Source organism: Elgaria multicarinata, chromosome 1 (assembly GCF_023053635.1).
Source record: "Elgaria multicarinata webbii isolate HBS135686 ecotype San Diego chromosome 1, rElgMul1.1.pri, whole genome shotgun sequence".
Lineage (NCBI taxonomy): Eukaryota > Metazoa > Chordata > Lepidosauria > Squamata > Anguidae > Elgaria > Elgaria multicarinata.
In genome coordinates this window covers 123,004,011-123,028,501 of record NC_086171.1, presented here as the reverse complement: position 1 = coordinate 123,028,501, position 24,491 = coordinate 123,004,011, and the positions used below count along the sequence as shown (strand labels likewise).

At 40.0% G+C, this 24,491-nt stretch overlaps 1 protein-coding gene across 1 annotated transcript in view; it reads left to right on the top strand.

Moving 5' to 3' along the window:
• The window catches only part of CNN3 (calponin 3), a 36,983-nt gene that overhangs the window by 4,433 nt on the left and 8,059 nt on the right, over positions 1 to 24,491 (top strand). Inside the window, exons 2-3 of the mRNA XM_063136044.1 lie at positions 20,772 to 20,893; positions 23,746 to 23,812. Of these exons, the coding sequence (XP_062992114.1) occupies positions 20,772 to 20,893; positions 23,746 to 23,812 (189 nt within the window). The remainder of the gene's footprint in view (positions 1 to 20,771; positions 20,894 to 23,745; positions 23,813 to 24,491) is intronic.

Genomic DNA, 24,491 nt, shown 5'->3' with positions numbered 1-24,491 from the left:
AGAGTCAGAACTACATATTTGCAGAGGATCAACATTCCCATATTCTCTCATTTTTGCAATTTTGATTGCAATATGAACCAACCTTTCATTGTTTGGTTTTTATTTCTGCTTTACAAATCAATTCTATTTAATATCCCATTTGTTTCAGTAGAATTTACTTCCAAGTGGAGTCTTACACTCCAGTCATAAATATATTTACATGGAAGTAAGTTCAGTGGAAGTTAGTGGAACTGACTTCTTGATAAGTGTGTTTAGGATTACAGGCCCAGTGGTATTTGTCCTTTTCTTAGCTTTCTAATTTCCATGTACATGGACTTTATTCAGGCATTATTCTTTCATAGTTAGCTTCTAATAAGAAAACTGCAATAACTTTTAAGGTGCTGTAAATCTTATTTGGATCCTCACTAATGGTTTAGTGATATATTTTAAAAACATAAGAACAGCCATGCTGGATCAGATCAAAGGTCCATCTAGTCTAGCACTCTGTTCACACAGTGGCCAACCAGCTATCGACCAGGAACCCACAAGCAGGATACGAGTGCAACACCACTCTCTCATCCATATTCCCCAGCAACTGGCTCTGATACTGGTGGTAGCACATAACCATCAGGGTTAGTAGCCATTGATAGCCTTCTCCTCCACAAATTTATCTAACCCCTTTTAAAGCCATCCAAACTGGTGGCCATCACTACATCTTGTGGTAGTTAATTCCATAGTTTAACTATACATTGTGTGAAGAAGTACTTCCTTTTATCTGTCCTGAATCTGCCACCAATCAGCTTAATGGGATGACCCCGGGTTCTAGTATTATGAGTGCAGGCACTCATCACAATAGCCACAACCCCAAAGAGAGTCCAAAATACAGGAAGCTGTGTTGCTCTATATCCATGTGTGCTCTATATCTGTGTCTATCAGTAAAATATACTTTAGATTAATAATTTCAATAAGAAGTGAAAGAAATAACTATGCAGGGAATCATACAGAGAGGATTAAAAGACACTTTTCTTCATGGCTTCATTATTTCCAGACATTTGACATCTCTGCTCTTTCTATAAAAGTGCTCTTATTACCTAGTTTTTTAAAAATAATTTTGGAGGAGTGAAAACTGGATAACAATATATAAATACTTTGTCTTAAATTCCAAAAGAAAATATTTCATAATCCAAAGCTATTCAATTTTTCAATTTTTTTTAGGGGGGGGGAGGAAACAAAAGTAACCCTTAATTACAAGCAGGGATAGCTCACAACAATATATTGTTGCTGAGAAAATCAGTTCCCCCTAAATACTTGGACTATTGATGTTAAGCTCAGAGGTAATCAAGAGGTCTGGAGGGGTGGCAGATGACAGACTCATCCCAATTAATGATAAAGTTATGGTGCTTCAACTCTGGTAGCCCTGGCCACACTACTGTCTGATCTTCACAACTTCATAGCTCCTAGATTACAGGTAAGAAAATAGTGCTGCAATCCTATGTATACTTCTCTGAGAGTAAGCCCCAATGAACACAGATATTATTTCTGAAGGCTCATCTACACCAAACAGGAAATTCCACTATGAAAGCAGTATATAAGCAGTATTGAAGTGCAGTGACAACTGCTGGGGCCCATTGGCACATACCATATACCACTTTCATACCACTATATCCTGCTTGGTGTGGCTCCTGCCTTTTATATATCACTTCCATAGTGGAATATTCTGCTTGGTGTAGATGAGCCCTGAGTAAAAATTAACAGTGTGCTACATGACAAAGGCCTTAGCTAGACCAGGCTTTATCATGGGGCAAACCCCGGGATCGTCCCTGTGCATCCACATGATGCAAAGGGGAACCCGGTATCAGGGAGGGATCATCCCCGGGATAGTGCCCTCCCCTTTGGGCTCGCTTTTTCTGCGGTCCCGGGCTGAGCCTGAGACCATAGAACGTGTGGCCCATTGCCACGGTTTGACCCGGCTCCGCGTGATTCCTTGCACAGAGCCGGGAGCCGCGCACAGGGTGCAGCACTCCTCAGGAGCACTGCGCCCATCGGTGTTAGGTTGGGGGAAGCAAGGAAAGTAATTCTTTTTTAAAAAAAAAACTTACCTTTAGTGCTTGAGCATTCATGTGCTCCATCCTCTTTAAAAATAAAAAATGGCGGCCGCAACGCCTCTCTTCCTAAGGTCGTCACACCTCATGTGTAAACAAAGGAGGGATCTTGCATTAATCACAACATGAGATCTTCCCTCCTCCGTTGCGGACTATAAGGCCTAAGAGATAACAAATGTTGTAATTTATTCCCCATGTCTCTTTTTTGCTTCAGAAAAAATTCTCTGACTGTTTTGGAGACCACACTGAACTGATTATGAATAAGAAGCAATATGTCTGATAAAGTCTACTTCTCAGAGTTATAATTCAGTTGAAATGTTTTTCTGGTGTTAAAAAACTTGTTTATGTTCTAAAAGAAGAAGCAAGGAACAAATAAAGCAGTAAGACTAAGCTGAAGATGACAGAGGACTGTCTGTTGACTCTGCTTGTACTTGATCTTGGTATATTGAAAGTTATAATAGTTTTTGGTCTTTTATATTAAGTTTTTTTTCCTCCCAGAGTAAGAACCAACTTCCTTTCTTCCATCTTACTCTCCATAGTTGACTGAAGCAAGTATTCAAAGTTGCATTTCAAGGCAATATTTCATTCCTAAAGATTTTCTCTTTCCCATTTGATTATACTGATTTATTAAAATATACAAAAATTATACATTGCCCACTGCTTACAACCAAGGTCTGAGTAAGAATCAACTGGTAATCCTGCTCCTGAGCCGTAAGGGGAAATGTTTGTAATTCTAATGGTAGTGATATTTAGTGAAAGAGTAGAAGTTGAGAAAAGTCACAATAGCCCTGTCTCTTTGAAATGGTACAGGATTAGAATATGCGTTTCTCTCACCTTCATGAGGGAAAGAATTAATGATACAGAACATGTTATTTAAAAATAGACAAAAGGATTTCCTACATAGTAGGCCTCTACAAATTCATAGGAAAACAGGAAGAGACTGTGAAGATATATGGGAAGTAAGGAACATTATTCTTTCAGATTCTCATTAGCAGAGAATGAAGTCTAGCTGGAAAATAATAATAATTTACTGCCCCACTTCATTGCCTGTTTGAAGGTTTGTTAAACATAGGCCTCATCTACACCACCCAGGATATTCCACTATGAAAGTAGTATAAAAATGGTATATAAAAGGCAGGACCTCACAACTGCTTTATAGAGGCATTGAAGTGCACTGCAGAATCTACACTACTGCTTTATAGTGGTACTGAAGGGCACTGACAACTGTTGGGGCCCATGACACATCTACACCAAGCAGGATATAACACTCTGAAAGCGGTATGAAAGTGGTTTATGGTATGTGTCAAGGGGCCCCAACTGTTGTCAATGCACTTCAATACTGCTATAAAGCAGTAGTGTGGCTCCCACCTTTTATATACCACTTTCATACCACTTTCATAGTGGAATATCCTGCTTGGTGCAGATGAGCCCAAAGTAGCCTACCACAGTAAAAATATTTGCTTTACTCTGGAGCCTAGAACATTCAGATAGGTTGAAGATAGGACCGCAGTGTACACTGGACCTATTCATCTTAGATAGCTGTCTTGTAGAGGAAGCCCAACAGGTAGATAACATTGAGGATTTGTGGCACAACAGCAGTTTACACTCTATTAGGCAAGCTACATGCTAAAACACTAGAAAACAGGTCAGTATAGATGACCAAAACTCGAACATTAGTTTGAAGGACTCTGTTTGCAGCATAAACCTGGGCAGAGGCATGTGTAATGTCATTAATTTCAATTGGATTAGGCACACCTAATTCTGTATAGAGTGATAGAACCAGGCTATTAATCAATTATGTGAACAAGTACTATAAACATTTTGTTATATAATATTGGGAGCCTTAATTGAACTATTTGCAGCACAGCATAGCACAATACTGACATGGTTTCAGACCTATCTGGTACATAGTATCTGGCAAGTTTGAGGCTCTGGCAAGTACTTCCTCACTGTTAGTGTCACAACCCAGTCAAAAATATTTTGCTGTGGCTCTAGGAATAGCAACCCTTCTCCAATCAGGGACTCTCCAGGCAATAAGCATCAGGGTTAACAGTTCAAAACCTTTCTTTTCTGGATGCAATGCTGTTATTAGTCCACTGGGATGAAAGGGTGGGAGAGATAGTTCTGACATTTGACTCTGCCCTGTCCACTATGCCTGTTCTCCTAAACTCTGCTGGATCATTTGTTTTTACTTCTTTTTGACATGTATGTAACATTAATGATGTAGTTGATGGTGTACAGCACAGAAGTTTCACAGTCCCTTTCCAAACAGTTGATAGCCGCAATAATATGGACATGGTAGAGTTTGGGAGATTGTTAAGGGATTCACACATGAATCATATGGCTATACTCATGTAGTGTCAGGTGGAAGACAAGAAAAAGATAAGGTGAGACTATGGTGGTTCAATTTCAGACCATGAAGGTTATGACCCTGTTCAGACGACATGCTAAGCCATGGTGATTAAGCATTTTGAGCTAAACATTGTGGCTTAGCATGTCATGTGAACCATGACAGCATGTCGTGTGACCCATTCCTAACCATGGTGGCTGCATAACCACAGTTTAAACATGCTCACTAACCATTTGCTGCAAAATTGTTAGCGGTCTATCCATAGCTTAGTGTGCTGTTTGAAAAAGGTCCTATATCTTTTGTAATAGAATAAACAAATAACTTTCAAATATAACAAAACATTTGATATTTTTCATATAAATGAGGTGTACAATACATTAATTATATAATTAAATAAATTACAACAAAGAAGCATAAAGGAAAGGAAAGGAAGAAAGGGGGCTGAGAGGAAAGGTAGGGGGCAGTGAAGGAGAGAGAGAGAGTGAGTTGTATGAAGTTTCAGACCCTTTCCATTTAAAAATGAGTTGCTGTCTTCATTGCTTCCATGAGTTAAAATTTCTTTGTGGCAAAGCACGCACATGCACACACAAACTGTGGTATCACAGCAGATAGCTTTATAGGTATCTTACATTGCAAATTAGGTGGTATTTCCTTAGAAATCCCAAATGTTTTTCAGAGGAAGTAGTGATGTAATGTTGTGTGATCAAGCAGAAGAGTTTTTCAGAGTAATTCTCTCTTCATTCTTTTAATGTACTGCATCATTGGGATGATAGGTAAAAGTAGTTAAGCATACATTTTCTAACTGTGTGTGGAGATTCCTACCTCATCTATCCCAAGAGAGTGCACAATACTGTAGCTGGACCCACATGTTTAAGTATCTTGTACTTCAGTCAAGTGTAATAGTATATCAGTTCATATTGTAACTTAGTTTAACTCACAGGAATTTGTATGTTACAATTAAAGTGTTTGCCCTGACTGACTATAATGTATAGGACCAAGTGCTAAATGTAACTTTGTAGAATTGAATGAATTTAAAGAGTGGTGGCCCATTTCATCCATATTATAACGTACAACACAAGGAGAAGATAATTGCACACATTAGATACATTTATGTATTCAGAAGGCAGTTCTAGAAAATTTTAGTTCCACATCCTAGAGCTCTCCCATGACATTTAACAACTACATAAAACTGCTGATGGATATTGTTCAGAGATTTGGAGGATGGTGTTGTCAGTACGCTGAGGACATCCCGGCCTTATCTCTTCTTTCCATCAAATCCCAGAGATACTGCAGAAGTGCAGAATTAATATCTGGATAAGGACTGGATAAGGGTGAACAAACAGAAACTTAATCCAGACAAGATGGATATTTTGGGGATCAGGAATAGGTATACAGATTGTGTTGGTTGGGGTTACATTCAAAGTTCAGGCATTCAGTTTGGATACATGCTTGGATTCTGGGCAGGTATGGCCAAGAATGTAGTGTGCCAGCTGGGCCCATTCCTAGAGAAAACAATCTAGAACAGTGTTCCATGCCATAATCACATCCAGGTTGGATTATTGTACTGTTTTCTATGTGGGGCTGCCTTTGAATGGTGCATGGGAAATTGTAGTTTATTCTGAATCAGCCACCATTTTATTAACTTACATAGGCTGCATGAAGCATATCAGGGCTGGCCCCAGATAATTTACTGCCTGAGGTAGAGCTGCAAATGGTTCCCTCATCAAGTTACATAATCCCCAAGACCAGCCATAGTATTTTGGTACCTGAAACAGAAAATCTCACAAGCAACTTTCCCCCTCCCTGACATGAAAATATAATACATCAAATCAGTAACAATGTGCTGCTCTTTCATGACACCCCAGATCAGTTACCTGAAGTGGCCACATCACTATACCTAATGGTAGGGCCAGTGGTGGCCTCAATGCATGTACAGAGAGAGCAGATCCCATGGCAATACATCTAGAGTTTTCCCAGGTCAAAATCTGTGGTGTCTGATTGCATTAACATGCCTTTAAAACACAATAAAGCTGCAATCTAAACACACCTTGGAGTAAGTCCCGTTGGACTCAGTGGGACTTATTTCTGAGTAGACTTGTATAGGGTTGTGTTGTGAGTTGCCTCTGAAATTAATGCAGAACACGGTGTGGGAAGGTGTCTGAAATGTTTTGTATATATAATATGTAAAATCCTGCCCCCTACCCTGAACATAGCTGCACTTTAAGGTCTTTCTCAGAGGATATTTAATCTTGTAGTAACAATCAAGATGGCTGTGTTAGTGATTGCATACAGTAGTATTCTCTGGGTGCATTTACTAGTAAACATGCATGTTGAAATAGCCACATTTGATTTCACATAGACCCTGTCTGTGATCGCTCATTTGAACAGTTGACAAAGTTACAGGACCTCCCTGATGCATTTGCTTCAGGACAGAAGAATGATCCATCTTGACTTGGGTTTCTCTGAGTAGGAGTCCTCAAACTGTTCATACTACCCATTCACCATGGACTTCTCTGGAATGCTGTGAATTAGTGCATGTCCTGCCAATTTTCAGACTTTTAGTACAGAAGCCAGTATTCTTCATTGGTATCAAAGATTTGAGGGGAGAGTCTAGAAATGAACGTAATATGCAGATATGTACAGCAATATCTCAGACATATTACCCACATAAGTCACTGTTTTACTTTTCAGTAGGAGCTGAAATATATGTTGCTGTTACAGATAGGAATAGCAGGAATTATGAATGAATAAAGCATATTCTACCTTCCCCTTAGTAGGCCATTCCCACTTTCTATTACAAAAGCATATTTAAAGAACCATTCCTTCATCATCTGTCATGCTCTGTTGAAGAGGTCTAGAGTGCTACTGTTCTTTGATTCTCCTCCCTTATGTACCCTATGGAACCATCCACAGATGTTGAAAGTATACATTCTTAACTTTGTTAGTATATGTTAGTGACAGAGTGATCAGCATGATGTAGAAGGGATATATATTTATACTGCTCTCTCGATAATGTATATTCTGTCACCAGAGAGCTAATACAGGATGGATGGCAAAGAATCTCAATGCCCTAGGTCAGGGGTGGGCAGAAAGTACATCTCCATATGTTTTGATTTCAACTCCCAGAAGCCCCTGCCATCATGTCTAATGGTCAGGAATGCTGGGAATTGAAGTCCGAAACATCTGCCGATCTACTGTCCACCCCTGACCTAGGTACATACTGTGGTCTGTCTTGTAACTTTTTAGGCTTATCTAATTATGTCTGTGTAAATCTTCCTGCATTCCATCTGAAGATAGTTATAACAGCAGACCTTGTGGCCATAAACATTATGTCCAACTTCCCCACACAGTTTGCTTAATATCCAGCCTGGTGAAGAGTTCTGAGTAACTCGAAAACTTGCTCATAACTTTATGACATTGTGATTGATGCTAATAAAGGAATTGTCCTTTATTAGCATCTGGAATTTTTTCCTATGGACTAAAAGGGTAAATACAATTTTTGTGTCATTTTCTGAAAGTTTTCCTGTGTTTCTCATTTGTTTAGCACTTTCTTCTTCCTTCAATATGATTTAATTTTCTTTGGTGACTGATATCAACAAATTGTGAGGGCAACCTCCACCAACATCCTTTCTCTCATCATTCAGACAGGTGGAATTAAGAGGTCAGCTGGAACCATAAATTCAATTTTGAATTTTCCAGAGAAACATAGTTACACTAGTATGTCAACCCCAGTTTCAACTTAACCCCTCAAGTTGTCAGCCTGCGTGGGAGATTTCTAGTTAATTATATTGAACTCATCATTCTTTTAGATGTAAAAGAACTTAATGTTTCTAAAGAAAAAAATGCTGCATTACTAAAACATTTTAACTGCTCTATCAGTAAGATACACTGACATTTCTCTTGGGTGGGTGGTTTCAAGAATGTAGCCAAAATTGCATTGCATTTTCAAAGGAGTAAGTGGCAAAAAGGAATGATCTACTGAGAATCTTCAAGATTGCTACAATATTTTCATTGTTTATTTGGCCAGTCCACCAATATTACTGAAATTTTTCTTATTATAAGACAGCATGCCGAGTTTTGTTCAAGTGGAAATTAGATTGTTCACTATCTGGCTGTTGCAATTTTCTTTATTTTATTTTAATTTGTCCCTGATTATTTAATTGTTCTTGGGCCGATCTTCGTGTGCTGTACATATATGTGGTAGCAGCAAAATAGAAACAAGCAACAATGAGATAACAAGCAGCAGAATGTTATATTTACTTATATTCAATGAGAAGAGCAGCAACACACCATTGCACTACTGATTTTCCCCTCCAGTTTCAAAGCAGCACAATTACTTTTAATTTATTTGCTTGAAGTATGGAGGGAAATCCCTTTATATAGCTATTGCAGGACAGTTACTGCTTTTATAATGTTTTCTCTGGGGGGGAAATTGGCCTGGAGACAGACTTAAACCAGAATATGTTGCAGTTCCTCCCTGGTATTCATGGTAAGAGACTGGGATATATCACAATTTCATATGGTATAGATGTTCTGGTGCAGTATACAAGAGTTTAATTTGTGGCTTTAAACCTCCATCAATAGAAAAAAGATATTGTTTTATTCTGATATTGTGGGGAAATGAACCCTAAGAAAGTCATACAAATGAAATACTTGGTGAAAGTTATTAAGCATAACATCATTTGCAAGAAGAAAAATCAGGCCTTTATTGAGACTATCCTTGTTTCAGAAAAACAAAATTGGGATCAATCTTACTCCGAAGGGCCCCCCAATCAAATCGGAGCCATTTCAGAGACTCCAAAACAGCCTCCGAGGCAAATTGGGAGGACTGTTCACAGCCCTAATTGTAATCTGTGATTGCTACATCTATGCATTACAAAAAGAAGAATCACTGCCATTTCTCTGGTACATAACCATCAAGTGTCAAATCTTTTTGAAAACCCCAAATGCTACTGTGGAACTTTGGAGGAATTTCTGGTGGTTGTTTTTCCCGATGTGCCTACTAGAGCCATGTTTTTCTTAGCATATTCCTTGGCTAATGACACACTGATGAAAAAGTTATCAGTTGTTAAAATACATCTGGGACTCTGAAAATGTGCTATGTTAGTTCATCAATCCTGCTTGGCCTACATTTTGAGTTGCTGGAGCACCTTTTTATACATCAGCATCATAAACATAAACACTACCAGAATTTTATGTCATACTTTGTGGGTTTGGATGGTGTATACTGCCTTATTGCACACCTTCTACTGAATGGCACTTATTATTCAACAGTTGTAACATTCTTATATGGTACAAAGCAGTTAGAAAGTCTTTCAGTTGGGGCCAAAATAAACCAAAAAACCAGATTAGTATGTTTGGAATAAAATATTAGCTATGATGAAAGACCAGTTTTGCTGGGTCATGAAAAAGGTTCTAACAGGGTAAAAATGTTTTTTTAAAATGCAGGTTTGTAAAGGGATTTTGTAAACCTGTGGGGTAATACTGACCCCCGATACCATTTGTCATGATGTTAAGCAAAGTGAGTAATTTGCCCATTATGAAAATACTCTTTATGCTCCTTGAAATGAAATGGATGGAACAGGTTCTGGCCTAACTATTTGCAGCCATGACAAGGACCTAATAAATTTAAACAGCATTTAACAGGGACCACTTTGATCCCTTGCTGCTAATATGGATGATTTTTCAATTGTTCCAGTAATTCCAGTAAGGGTAGAATTAATCCCAAAAGCCATACAAGTAGAAACATTGATTTTTTTTTGTTGTTTCAAAAAAATCATTAAAAAGGATACCACCTCATGGCTGAAAACTACCTGGAATATAGAGTTGTGAAAGACTGTCAGAAAAGTTGCTGTACATTTTTTTCAGTGCTGTCAGGTTGTTATTGACGGCACCTGTTGACAGAGGGTTAAAGAAAAGAAAAACAGGTTATAAAAACTTCATAGTATGTGTTATATACTTAAAAGAAACCAGTTCCTTAAAAATGAGCAGCTAGACTAAAATATAGTAATTTTTGAGTAGCCAGATAGCAAACAAACCTATGTGGAACCAAATAATCTCTTCTATGTGTTAAACCACTAATTATCTACCATCATACACTAATTTCAATTGTATGCACAACACAGTAGTTAATCCAAGCAATTTGCCATCCCCTTTGGTTTTCAGCCTGGCAGAATCATGTTTTAGTTACTGCCCATTAGTTTCAGGTTTCTGTGTACTTCACTGGGGAATATCTTGAGCCTGTGTAGTGTTTTGGTTAAGCCATTCCATGAATAGAAGGGTCTTTCCATTCACAGCAGACTCTGGGACCCAGCATAGGCTTCCTGATGGAGGAAGGGGACAGCGAGGCAATCTTCACCAATTACCCCTTCCCTCTGCAACCCCCTGCCATGCTGCTCCAGGGAGTCCACCGGCCCCCCACAACAGCATTTCAGGAGAGATGTGTGGGTGTAAAACATGCCACTTCGATGTGTGGATGAGACCTCTGAAGATAAAGCATTCTGGACGGTTAATATGGAAAAAGATGATCCTTCACTTGTAGTTATGGGGCATGTTCTTCCTTCTTAGACAAAGTCCCATCATTGGCTGTTAAAACATCATCTTCCCGGTGTTCTAGGAGTCCCCTTCTGGCTAAATTCAGTAGAAATGACTATATATGTATCCCTTGTACCAATAATCTATTTCTAATAGGAAAGGGTACTGAGGTAAACTCAAATTGCTCAGATAAAAGTCATGGAAACTTGAGTATGATTTACTGTCGTAGTGATCCCCTTTTAAGGGAGAAATTTGAAGTACAATACTTTACTTTTTGAGAAGTAAATGTGTGTGAGAGGGTGTGCATTGTGTGGATGGACAGTTCATTAGCACATACTGTAGCTATTATGGCTGTAAAGGAAGACACATGGCAAAGAACACATTGACATTTTACTTGTAGCTGCGCCGTAGCTGTGCGGGGTGTGTTTTTCCTGTTTAGCCTTGTGAGCTGCTACAGTAGAAACTTCAAAGAAACCTGTGGCTGCATGCATAATTTTCAGCCATGTGCCTATAGTTTTGCTGGATTTGTTGATTTTAGCCACTAGCAATATAATACTGTAATGTTTTTCATTTGCGAATAATACACTGGAAAGTCAAATTTAAAAACAGATTAGCTCATTGATTACAACTGGGAGTCTGGTTTTGTGAATTAGTTTAAACTGCAGCAGCACTAGAAGTGACTTGGTCCCCTGAAGCTAAACCTCAGCCTTACTGCCTAGTAAGGGAGCCAGAGCCAGCTAGAGGCCACACACAGGGGCAGCCCTACCCCCCTGAAAGATCTACATAACTGTCCTGGCACATCACAGCTGTTCTTTGAGACGTTTTCAGACCCCTTCCCATCTCCCATGTCTCTTTTAGAAGAAACACTAAAAAAACCAACAACTTACATTTTAAAATGGCAAGATGTAGTTATGTTTTATTGTTTCACGTATTACATAGTAATGTATTTTATCCTCTTTGTTTTATTATGTAGTTCAGTTCATCCCATAGCACTGTGGGAGAAAACAATATGTTCTTCCGATTAACCCATTTAATTAAAAGCTGATGACGTTCCTCTTCTATAACAGCAGACTTGTCCACATATGTATAAAATTAATGAGAGAACACTTTAATTCTTTAATTTTATTTACTCACTAGCTGATATGCCTGGTGTTGCTCGGGTCCATGAATAATGTTTATAAAATTTATTTGATAAATAATAAATGTCTCTTGTTTGGGCCACCTAAGATATATGTCTGTGAGATAATCTTCTTAAAGTAGCAAGCAGGTGCTAGGCCTGTGAGCTAACCTTTAAACAAATTAAATTCATTTCTTTTTTCCTCTCTTACCCTCACAACAACCCTGCAAGGTAACAAATTTATATATTTCTTATGTTGCATGCTTTTATTAGTCTTTATTATGATTTTGTTAGCCATGGAGAAAATCCAACATGCTCAACAGATCACTGAATTCCTTCCCCCAATCTCTGGAAAGTCACTGGATTCTGATGCCTTAGCTAGACCTAAGTTTTATCCCGGGATCATCCCAGGGTCATCCCTGTTCATGTAAATGTCACATAGGGGATCCCGGGAGCAGGCAGGGATGACCATGGGATGATCCCGGGATAAACCTTAGGTCTAGCTAAGGCCTGAGAATTCAGTAGGAATCGGCCACACTCTTTAGGCTTGTTCAGACCTTCTACATGTTTACAGTGTGCACATGGAAGGAGTGAGACTGCGCCTCCTGGCCCCATTTGCAACATTGCACACTCTGCTGACCCCACCCCTGATACATAATTGTGTGGACCACCTACATGTGTACAACTGCGTGTTCCCCTTTTCAGACCTCTGGCTCTGTGCACAAAGGTCATGGATGGGCTGTCCAGGAAAGTCGAAGAGGGTAGGGATAGTGGCTTGATCCCACTCTCCCCTCCTCCATGTGTTTACTGTATGTGTACATCAAGTCTGAAACTGGCTTCTCAAGCATAACTTCACAGCCATAAGGGTAAGAAACTATGACAAATGGGATTCTCTGGTAGCTGGTTCTGTATCCAGTGCCAGGTTCTGTCTTTTTGTGTACTTCCAAGTAATTGAGACATACACATAGCCTGTAAACTGTAATGCTATTTGGGAAGGCTTTCCAGTTTGAAAACTCTTGAACCTGTAGGAATGCAGGGTAGGATATGCCCTAATCTTTAGGAGAATAGTAATTCTGCCTTCTTTTGGATTCTTAGGAATTAAGGCCCACTTGGCCTCCAATAGCATCATATCTAATGCTTTCATTACTATGAAAGCATTAGAGATGATGGAGCATCAGAATCTGAGCTAATGAAATAACCCCTAGATCTCTCGCAACACACACAATTCATTTGCCTGAACGCTGCAGGTCTACCCGAGAGACACTCTAATGATGCTGTGAAGAAGAAAAAAAGAGGGAGGAAAACTTCTTGAGAAATCCTGGATTGTCTGGTTGAGTGTGTGTAGAAATCCAAAGTAAACATTTTTGGAGCTTTTGATAAAATGCCATGTGCTGCTCCAGGTTTAACGGAGCATAGTGATGATAGAAGGATTTCAAGGCATTGAAATTCTATTTCTTGACTCGACATGAAAATATCAGATTTCAACTGTGCAAAAACGTTGCGAAATGAAGATTGAAAAAAAGTTGACTTTGCAGAAATGACAGAATGGATGACATTCCTTGGCAATGTTGGTCTGGATACAAACATTAGTCATCCTTTGTGCTCTCCATTTAAATTGCCAGTTCTCTCTGAAATGCCTTTTGCAATGACATGATCTTTTAGCCACATCTCTGTTCTATTAAAAAGGGCCCCAGCCAGAAAAGAAGTAACAAGTTCACATTACTGCATATTATACAACTACATATTGTATTATTCATTGATTTAAAATTATTAGATATTGGACTTTAAATTTAAAAACAAGCTGAGTCTACTCTATCTGCTTTTATTTTGAGCTGATTTGGGGTATTAATGCATCTGTCAAAATTGCAATTGGGATTCAATGACCATGGATGTAATCAAGGCTGGCATCAAAGGTCGGTGTGGTTGGACACTTGTCAAGGGTCCACAACAAGAGCCCCCCTGGAGTTGCTCCTCCTTTACCACTATAGCAACTTGCTTGTTGGTTTGCCTCTCACTACAGCCCAGACAAAAGTGGTAGTGAGAAAGAGGAGCAGCAGATGTCACTGCTGACTTGCTCACTGGCCCTCGGTTTGTCAAGGAAGCAAGCAGTAGCAATTGGGGGGGTGGGGTGTTCCGCAACAGAAAAATCTGATAACTGCGAATATCTGCGAAGCATTCAATCTTCCAGAGCGGAGATTGGCCACTTCTAACCCATAGAATAATTTCAGAGGGGAGACACGCCCAATCAGAGCTTCTAACATCTCCGAAATTATTCAACCGTTGTGTGTGTGTGTGTGTGTGTGTGTGTGTGTGTGTGTGTGTGTGTGTGTTATATCCAATTGAAACCTCCCAATGAGGAACATGGGGTGATGGGATGGGGTACTTTTGATAATTTATTTTGACATCTGTGGCTAACCAATTAGGAATTGCCACAGCTCTGTCCTTGACCATGTTCTCCCCTAGTCACAGTGTTCGGGGGAGGGAATACCAATCATTTTTCTCATGGTGTTCTTGATTCTGCACTCATTTGGGTTCTCAGTCTGGCAGCATTCATTTCGGTCAGAGAGCGAGTGAGAGCAAAGATACCATTTGTTTAGCGTTTGTTGCAAATTGAATTTATTTAGGAGAGAGAGGGGGGACCTGTTTTTTTTCATTTGTCTGTCTTTAATGCTTCGTTCATTTGGGTTGTTCCACCCCCAGCATGTGCGCATCCAAAAATCTTTAAAAAATCATTTTAAAAAGCCGTCTCTTTGAATTTTTCCTTCAAATATTCTTTTAAGTCCATTCAAGGCAGTTGTGTCCATGTGTCTGTTCTGTTCTTTAACTTAAAAATCAGAAAAAAGAAACCATTTCAGTTGAAATCCTTCAAGCCAGTCCACTGTCCGTGTGACTCTTGTTTGATTTCCTTCCCCATTAAAAAATCTTCTTGTACTTGTATGTTTGTGTGTTTTAGGGTTGTGCAGTGCACACAAGCAGTTCACAACTAATAAAAACTGCTGGTTCTGGCTGTGTGGGGAGAGGGGGAGTGCAAGGTTGGTTGGTTGTGCATTTCTGCTTGGACTCATAGAAGTCATCCACAGTGTGAAAGTGCTGTTGGACTTGCATTGTCAATGAGTAAGCAGTATTATTACTCCTATTGGCTGGCTGGGCTTCCAGTGCAAGGGGGGGACCTCCTCCTTGTCATCCTCCTCCAAGCTGTTGTTGCCTTGACTCGACTTGCTCCAATGTGCCTGATCAACAGTGTGTGGAGGTGCCTCCTCCTCCACGTCCTACAAACCTCCTGTCCTCTCTGAGGATGGGCATTGGGAAAGCTGTGTGCTGCTGTTGTGGCATTTATTAATTTATATTTACTTATTTATTATTGCACTAAGCACTTAACCTGCTGCTTCGTTTCTCTCACCCTCGCCATATAGATCAAGCCACAAGAGGTGCCTGGGAGAACATTTGAGTTCAGACTTTTAAAAATTCCCAATAAATCACTGCATGCAAGGAGCTACTCCAACCTTGGCATGCCTAAAATCCTCTTTAAAAGCTGTCACAGTGCCAATTTTCATATGTTTATTTTTAAAACTGAGAGAGCTGTAAGCATTTCTGTTACTTCCCACTGACGATAATGTAGCCGTTACCCGAAAACGGAACGGTTCTTCGATGGGTAATTCAACGGGATGGAGAGAGGGGGACCCGCTCTAGAAATCGGGGCAGAGAATTGCCTCAACGAAGCTCTGCCCTGAATTTTGGGGCTGAGAATACTCACTCTGCACACCCCTAGTAGCAATGATGAGAAAGAGGATGAGAGGCAATAGCAGTTGAAGACAGTGGCATTGAGAAGGTAGATTCATTGAGGAAGGGGAGCAATTGAAGGAGTCTTGCCCAAGGGCTCTCAAACACCTGGAGTTGCACTGGATGTAATATTGCTTTCCTCAGTGTTTATGTATTTGGAGAGCAGGTTGTGGAGCAGCTCCTTATAATGAAGCAGAACCCAGCCCCTGCAAGTGGAGGCTGCTCTCAACAGAAACATGAGTTGGACCATGTGTGGAGCCCAAGTATGGTCAAGTTGCTGTACTGTTCTTTGCCAAGAGTGGGAGAAATCTGCTAAGCAAAGTGCCTTGCTATGGTAGGAGTGCGTAGGTTTGCTCAGCACGGTGGTGGTAAAGTGGAGAAGAGGCTTCTTTTTGGCTGTAATAAGGAATTTGTGCGTAAACACATGTTAAGAGAGTAGGTTTGCAATCTATATTTCTAAGTTGTATGGTGGACATGTGCCCTCTTTTACAGAGGACAACCCTCTATTTGAACAGCTGTCCAGTCCAAATCTGGACAGCCCCATTTTAATCTTTAAAACAAATCTGATTTAAAGATTAAAAACCATCAGGCGGAATTGCTGAGCCTTGAAATTGCTCATCAGCAGCAGCTGGACAGGAGTCTGAGTAAGGCTGGTCACAGTCTTCCCCACTATGATGAGAGGTACTATATTTAGATTATAATAATAATTTCTAAATGTGCATCTATACATGCATTAATATATACAAATCATTGTTCCCTTTTGTCCTTTTTTGGGTGATGCATTTCCTCTTTTTTGGCAATTCATAAGTGGACACTCTATAAACAGTTTGCATTGTGGATTTCTAAGCAGCAGAATTTTGAAAATCATGTGCTGCCCAATTATCTTGAAGAAGATCTCATTGAGTTCAATGGGCTTCCTTACTAGTAAATCTGCATAGGATAGACAGACTAACTTGTTTTAATTGTTTTTTGTTATGTTAAGGTGATAATGAAACAAGTTCCACATTTGTTTCCATTGAAGTTAACTCAAAATTGAATGCTACAGTGAGCACATTTTTAAATGCTATATTTGTCACTTAATACTTTGCCATGTTTAATAGCAACACTGTACAAGCAAACAATGCATCATACATTAAAATATTGAGTCAATACATAACTTATACAATTTGTGGAGACTTCACGAATACATGTATCTTACTTCTTTGCTTTGTTCTTGCTAATTAATCAGGAATAGCAGTTGCTACTTCTTCTTCTACAGCTCAGTGTTAGGTGTGTTTACTCAGATGTACATCAAATTGACTTTACTAGGACTTACTCCTAGGTAAGACCGCATAAAATTGAAGCCTTACCAGAATTATTAATTTAACTTAGGGGCTGCATTCGGACAACACCCTAGTCAACAATTGGGTAATAATTAACTTGACAGTTGAGGATCAGTGTTTAGTCTACACAGAGTTGATTCACTAATCCCCTGCCCCAGCCCTCCTGGTAGTATCCCATCAGCTATTGCTTCTGAAAATCTATCTTGCCAGCTAGACTAGAGTGGCAGCTGCTTCTTTGACTACTCTTGCTTTTGACTCTGTGGCTAATAAAATAACCAATGGTGGCTGAGGAAATAACCAATGGTGCCTGCCATACAACACACTAACCAATGGTGGTTCAAATAGCCATCTCTGCACAGTGCTGGTTGTTTGCATTGGTTATTTCGGCCAAATAACTAACAGTTGATTAAAAGAAAAACCCACCACACAACACGATAACCCCTGGTGTGTCAAATAACCAACTGTCGACTATTTAAACCACTGGTTATCATGTTGTCTGAACCCAGTCAGGGTGTTTACAGACAGATAGCACTACGAACCAAAAGTCGTTGTGTAGCTGTTCCATCTTTTTCCTCCTTAATTGAATTTTGTGGTAAGAAATGGTAGGTAATCATTGAAAAGTTACAAATAGAAGACATCAGTGTCTGAACTTGTTGTAATTTCCATATTTTAAGTAGTGAGATTTAAATATTTTAAATATTGAGTTTGTTCTAACTCTATACTGTTTAGCTTCACCCTACCCAGTGCCTGTTTACACTTCCCTGTGCCTGTTTGCATTCTCTTTCCCTCCTTATTGTTTACTACAACTTTATTAGATTGTAAGCCTATGCGACAGGGTCTTGCTATTTACTGTGTAATCTGTACAGCACTATGTACATTGATGGTGCTATATAAATAAATAATAATAATAATAACAATAAAAGCTTCATCTGTAAGCATCCTTAGAATCACCAAAGTGAAAACAAATTTGTATTGAAAAAGTAGGAAAAATATCCTTTTACTACCCATCACTAACACTAATTTAGTAACTACTAGAAAATATATTAAGGAGTAATAAATTTTCAAGAGTTTTAAATGTATTTATTAATATAACAGTCTTCCAGTGAAGAAGAATCATTAAGTGTTATTCAAATTAACAAGCCAAGATTCATGCTTGTATTTGAGTTTAGTTTGGTAGGGCATGTAATCTCATTTTCCTGTTCCTATTTATGCATTTGTTTCAATTAGGACTGGAACATATAATTGCAGGCAGTCACTGAGTAACTGCAAATGGCTAATAAGCCTGGATACCATAACTAACAAGTTATGGATGTTAAGCTGACAACAGTTTTGTTGAAAAGTAAAAATAACAACGGAACAATAAGGGTATTGAAAATTAATGGTACCAATTTCCTTTACTTGGGAGGTTCTCATTTTTTGTCTGTGATAGCTAATTCTATCTGTGCTCCCATTGGCCTTTGCTAAAGAATTCAACTTTATTACACAACGTGTAAATTCTAAATGTTAACTAATCTTCCATTATATTCTTTGCTTATTTTTCTTGAATACGGGAAATTAGACTTGGTATTGCATTTCCGGTGGACTGAAATAAATTTTATGTAATAACTAATAATTTATAATAGCTGTGGAAGTTAAGAGGCAAAATAACACATAATTATTACTGAGGCAGTCCACTATTTATAATCTATACAATTTCCAATTTTTTATTTTATTTTATTTTTACTTATTACATTTATATCCCGCCTTTTTTCCTCCAAGGAACCCAAGGCGGCGTACATAATCCTCCTCCTTTCCATTTTTATCCTCACAACAACAACCCTGTGATGTAGGCTGGGCTGAGAGTCTGTGACTGGCCAAAAGTCACCCAGTGGGTTTCCATGGCCGAGTGGGGACTAGAACTCGGCTCTCCCGACTCGCAGTCCAGCACCTTAGCCACTATACCACAAATCAGCTTCTTGGAAGGCCTATGACTTCTGGTCCGTTATATGCAATATTAAATGGGGAACTGGTTAGTGGGCATCCCTGACTATGGTGTCCATCTCCACACTGACAAAGGGATATTCCCCCAAACCAATTTCAAACCTCTGTGATACCCATTTTGTGAATGGGGGCTAAGGGCAAGAGAAAGTGGCTCTAGCTAGATAACTTTGTAAATTCATAGCAGACACAAGATTCAAACCAGGGTCTTCATAGTTCAGCCTCTTAGCCATATTTCTCAATCTTGCGAACTGTCATTCAAAACACATAGATCTGTGGCTTTTGCTTGGTCTTTAGAATGCTTAAGTTCAATCTTGCCCTGCTTCAGCACCTTTTCTTTAAATTGAAATGTACCTGTTGGACGTAATACTGAAAGTAAAAAAGAGCAGGCCTTGGTAGTCTTTGGCTGCAATTTGGTGCCAATCCCTTCAGGTGGGGGCCCAGCTACCACTTAAATCCCAGTTTGAAGTGCCCAGTTCATTGGAGGAGTTACTGAGCTTGTTTGGATGGTCTAGAATTCCCAGCATTCCCCAGCCAGGCAGGCTAGCTGGGAATACTGTGAGTTTAAGGTTGTTGTTTTCCTGTCTAGACATGCATAGGATTGTGCCCTTAATTGCTTTCTCTGCTGGACCTTGCTCCATATGTGCTTCCTTTCCATCCTCCTTATGCCCAGGAGGCTTATATTTTACTTTGTCAATATAATGGAGAAATGATTCCAAATTTTAAATTGGAGTGTTTGAATGTACTGTGCTTTATTTTGTTACTGTTTACTATTGCCATAGTGCTATGGCTGTTCAGTCTAAGGCCTTAGCTAGATGGGGCGAAATCCCGGGGCGCACATGATGCACAGGGGATCCTGGGATCGGGGAGGGATGATCCCTCCCTTGCCCCGGGATCTCACCCTCGCCTTTGAGCCCGCTTTTTCTGTGGTCTCGGGATGAACTTGTGGCGGGTTATCCGAGCTCCTCAGGAGCTCTGTGCCCATTGGGGGTGGGGTGGGGGGAGGAGGAAAATTAAGTTTAAATTTAAAAAACCCTACCTTTTTGCACATGAGCGTCGGTGCGCTCTTCTTCTATAAGAAATTTTTTTAAATGGTGGCTGCAATGTCCTCGCCCTCCGAGGCCATCGCACACCACGGGTAAACAGAGGGGGAGATCTCGCGATAAAAATATCTCGAGATCTTCACCCCTCCGTCCCGCTAGACCGCTAGGTCTAGCTGAGGCCTAAGAGTCAGTTCATCTGCTCTGGATCAGCTGTGATGTGTCCATTTGCCATCTCAAGCAAGTGGTCTACTACTGAGAATAGTGTGACATTTCAGGAGGATTATGCAGAACTGCAGTGGCCGTTTCATGAGCAGAGTATGCCTACCAGTGGAAATATCTTGTCAGGGACCATATCATTTTTTCTTTTTCTTTTTTGAAGAGTTGAAAATCATTATATGCTTTAGTATTTAATTTTATGGAAATTGGTGAAATTGATGCTTGAGATATGGTAGATCCATTTTTACATATTTCCATAAAATATCCTTGCCTAATCAAATATGAAGTTATCATTATTAAAACTGGAGAAAGGACACTGTTGAAAGGACATTTCATTATTTTGTGTTGCAGATTGCTTTGAAATATGATCCCCAGATAGAAGAAGATCTTCGCAACTGGATTGAAGAAGTTACTGGCATGAGCATTGGGGCAAACTTTCAATTGGGTTTAAAGGATGGCATCATACTATGCGAGTAAGCACTATAATTTCTTTTTATTTTATCTTGGGCAGATTTCCTCCATTCTAGATCAGTAACAACCAGCTTTTATGAACCAGGTTCCACATTTAACCCTAGTGCCCACTTTGATAATTTTTTTGACCAGACGTAACAATTTTCTCATCTTTTCTTTAGTAATCATATGCAAAGGAGGGCAGGGCTCCGGTATCTTATATAAGTGTAAGGCTTATTATGCAAGATCTACCAGGCTGATTTTCTCATTTTTGTTTTAAACTGAAGCTTAAGCAGTGTAGACATGCAGAAGTTCAAAGCTCGAGCTTAACAGCAACAGTACGTTTTTTCACTCTACACCAAACAGTCCCCTAATGTTCTATAGTTCAGTGCTGCTTTATCATGGCAACAAGGGCTTTCTACTAGTTTTAAATAGTTGAATAAAAGTGGTAATGTTGGACAGGGTTTTTTTAAAACAAATTTTCCAACTGTACAAATGCCCTCTCACACACACCCTCTGCCCCCACCCAAGCCAAACACATTATTTCTCTTTCACAACTGGACAGATTATCACCAACACTAGTAGCACCTTAAACTTAAAGACAGATTGACAGGGCCATATGGATACCCAGGAAGAACGACAGACCAAAAGAAGTACACCACTGGTTGTCACCTGCAGCCCATCATCAGCACAGACATTTCTCTCTCACAAGCCTTGGGAGGCAGACCAGTCCTGGCTTGCAGACAACCTCCCAACCTGAAGCAGATGCTAACCAGCAATAATACACAGGACAGAGACACAGACAGAGGGACCAGACCATGCAATAGACCCAAGTGCCAACTCTGCCCCCACATCTATTCAGGCTACACTGTCACAGGACCACAACATCACTCACACCATCAAGGGCTCTTTCACCTGCATCCTTATATAATTTGTGTTACATGCCATCCCTGGCTTTGTCTTTTGTTAAGTTCTTAATAAACACACGTGTCTAATTTTTTCCACCACTTTTTTGAACTGCATATTATCAGATTTCCAACTGTACATTTCCCCCACCCCACCCCGCCCCCCAACTGTACGTTTTGTGTCAAGTGCACAGTAAAAAAATCCCTGATGTTGGAAGGTGCAGCTGCCCTTGCAATCAGGGAAAACTGCACCTACTAAAATATCATTTACACAACTCTTAAAGGCAAAGGAATGCAGTCCTCCTTTGTATCTGGTCACTCTTTCTTTGGCCTTAGCTAGACCTAAGGTTTATCCCGGGATTGTCCTGGGGTTGGCCCTGCCTGCTCCCGGGATCCCCTGTGTGTCATTTACATGAATAGGGATGACCCCGGGACGATCCTGGGATAAACCTTAGGTCTAGCTAAGGCCTTTCTCTGCCCTTCTCTTACTCTTCAAAAAGAAAGGCAAATAAAAAAGTATTGGTGCTGCTGGTGCCACCACTTCTAGACAAAACCCAGGTTGTGGGCGGTGTGTGTGTTGGGGAGACGACAGTCCACCAGCATCTTTTACTGCCAAAGTGCAGCGGTCGCAAAATAATGAGGATGCTAGTTTGAATGAAGTTTTCTTTTTTCCTTTTAATTTTATACAATTTTCACAATGCAGGGGTATCTATAGATGATACAGAAAATAAACTGTTATACTTTTGTTCTTAAAATAGTTCATTTAATCAAATCCTCTTAAAACATAGATGTACCTGGCATTATTAAATTAATTTTATGTGATTCAATCAACAGTAACCAGTTGACTGTGAAATTATTAAATTTTCACCAATTTTGTAAGCTTGGCCATTGCTACAAAATCCCATTCCTATCGATTCTTTTAAATCTGGGATTTTAGGCAACTTGGCAGTGTTTTGCATAATGCTGAATTGTGCAGAGAGGTGCCCAGTCAGTTACTACACTTCGCCATTGTAGGCAGTGAGGCTCCTGGCAAGGAGAGGGCAGGTGCTCTGGCTGCTGACTTGTTCAATGGAGTGCAAGAGGGCTTTCCCTAGGCTCTTTCTACACCTAAGGATTATCCCAGGAAAATGGAGGGATCATCCCTGCCTGCTCCCGGGATCCCCTGTGTGTCATTTGGATGCACAGGGACGATCCCGGGACAATCCTGGGATAAATAGCTAGTGTAGACATGCCCTTACCTGTTGATGTTTCCAAGCTGGCTCAGGCCCCTTATCGGGGTCAGGGGGACAGAAGCAATACTGCAGCAAAAAGGAGTGTGAGTAGCAATGTAAGGGGCAAGGTAATATGTGAGTGTGTAGTGTGGATTGACTTGCTTGAGTGTGTCTGGATACCCTTGGCTCTGAAAGCATCTTTCTGGACTGCACCTGCTGGTTGTATGATCCACAAGGCCAGGCTCTGGTGGGTGCATAGTCCTCCTTGACAGCAAGGGTTTGCACTTGCTAGAGAAAGATGAATAGATGTGAAGAAGCATAGGGGTCTCTTCTTGTTTTGTGTTCGAAAGCCACAAAGTGTCTTGTGGCATCTTAAACACACACAAATTTATTATAGTATAATAAGCTTTCATCAGCTAGCCTCAAGTGCCAAAATAACTTGACTGGCTTATGCACTGTGACTTGAGCTGGGGTGGGGTGGGGGAGGAGGGCCATTTGGTATTCCCTGTCAGGCACCAAAATGTTTTGGACCAGCCCTGACCCAAATGCATGCTAAAGTGGTACAGTCCATTGGAACTGTTACATTCTGTTTATGCAAACTCCCCACCACCACACACAAATAAGCTATGCATGTAAATGCAAAATAAACAAATTCTTTTCATCTGAGCACTAGGAGTGCTGCAAAGTGAACAATAAAATAGGTGATGGTTATGTAAAAAATGAAATAAATTAAGGACCTTTATTTAATCATTTTCACAGGCTTATCAACAAACTTCAGCCAGGATCAATAAAGAAAATCAATCAGTCCAAACTAAACTGGCATCAGGTAAACAATGATTTCAGTTCTGTGTTAAGTTGTGTTTCTCTTCGAATGAGAGACAAAATGTATGAATGAAAACTTAATGGACAGTGATTATCACAAGAAAGCCTTCAGTGAGTTAGCCTTTAAAGGTTTATTTTTGGGCAAACATAAATTGTTCACCAGTTAAGGTACTGATGATTAATCTGTAGGACATTTATTATTTTTTATAATAGGAGCACCGTTAAAGGTACTGCACATGGCAGCTTTTATTATGGAAGTCAACTATCAAGGAGGTAGACAATTCTTGTAGAAATTAGGGAACTAGTACTTTTTTTAGGATTTTCTCAGGATTGGAGAAATCTCTACTTCTTGGCAGCTGCCCCTCTACTTTTCTTTCCCTTGTTCAAGCATATATGTCCATGACATTGACATGTCCAGGTAAAGCTCCAGCCGGCCAGAGGCAGCGCCTCGGCGACGCGCAGAGGAGCCATCCTGTTTTGAAGAACCCTGTTTTGAAGAACACCAGCCGACCAGCAACCAACAGCAATTTTTTAAAAACTTTTAATCAATTTTTAAATAATTTTTAATATGTGCCTGGGGAGCTCTGGGGAATATGGGGGTGCCTGCATAACTGTGGTCACGGGTAGGGGGAGGTATGGTGCTGGGGGAGGAACAGGCCAGATGAGGAGAAGAGGGGACAGAT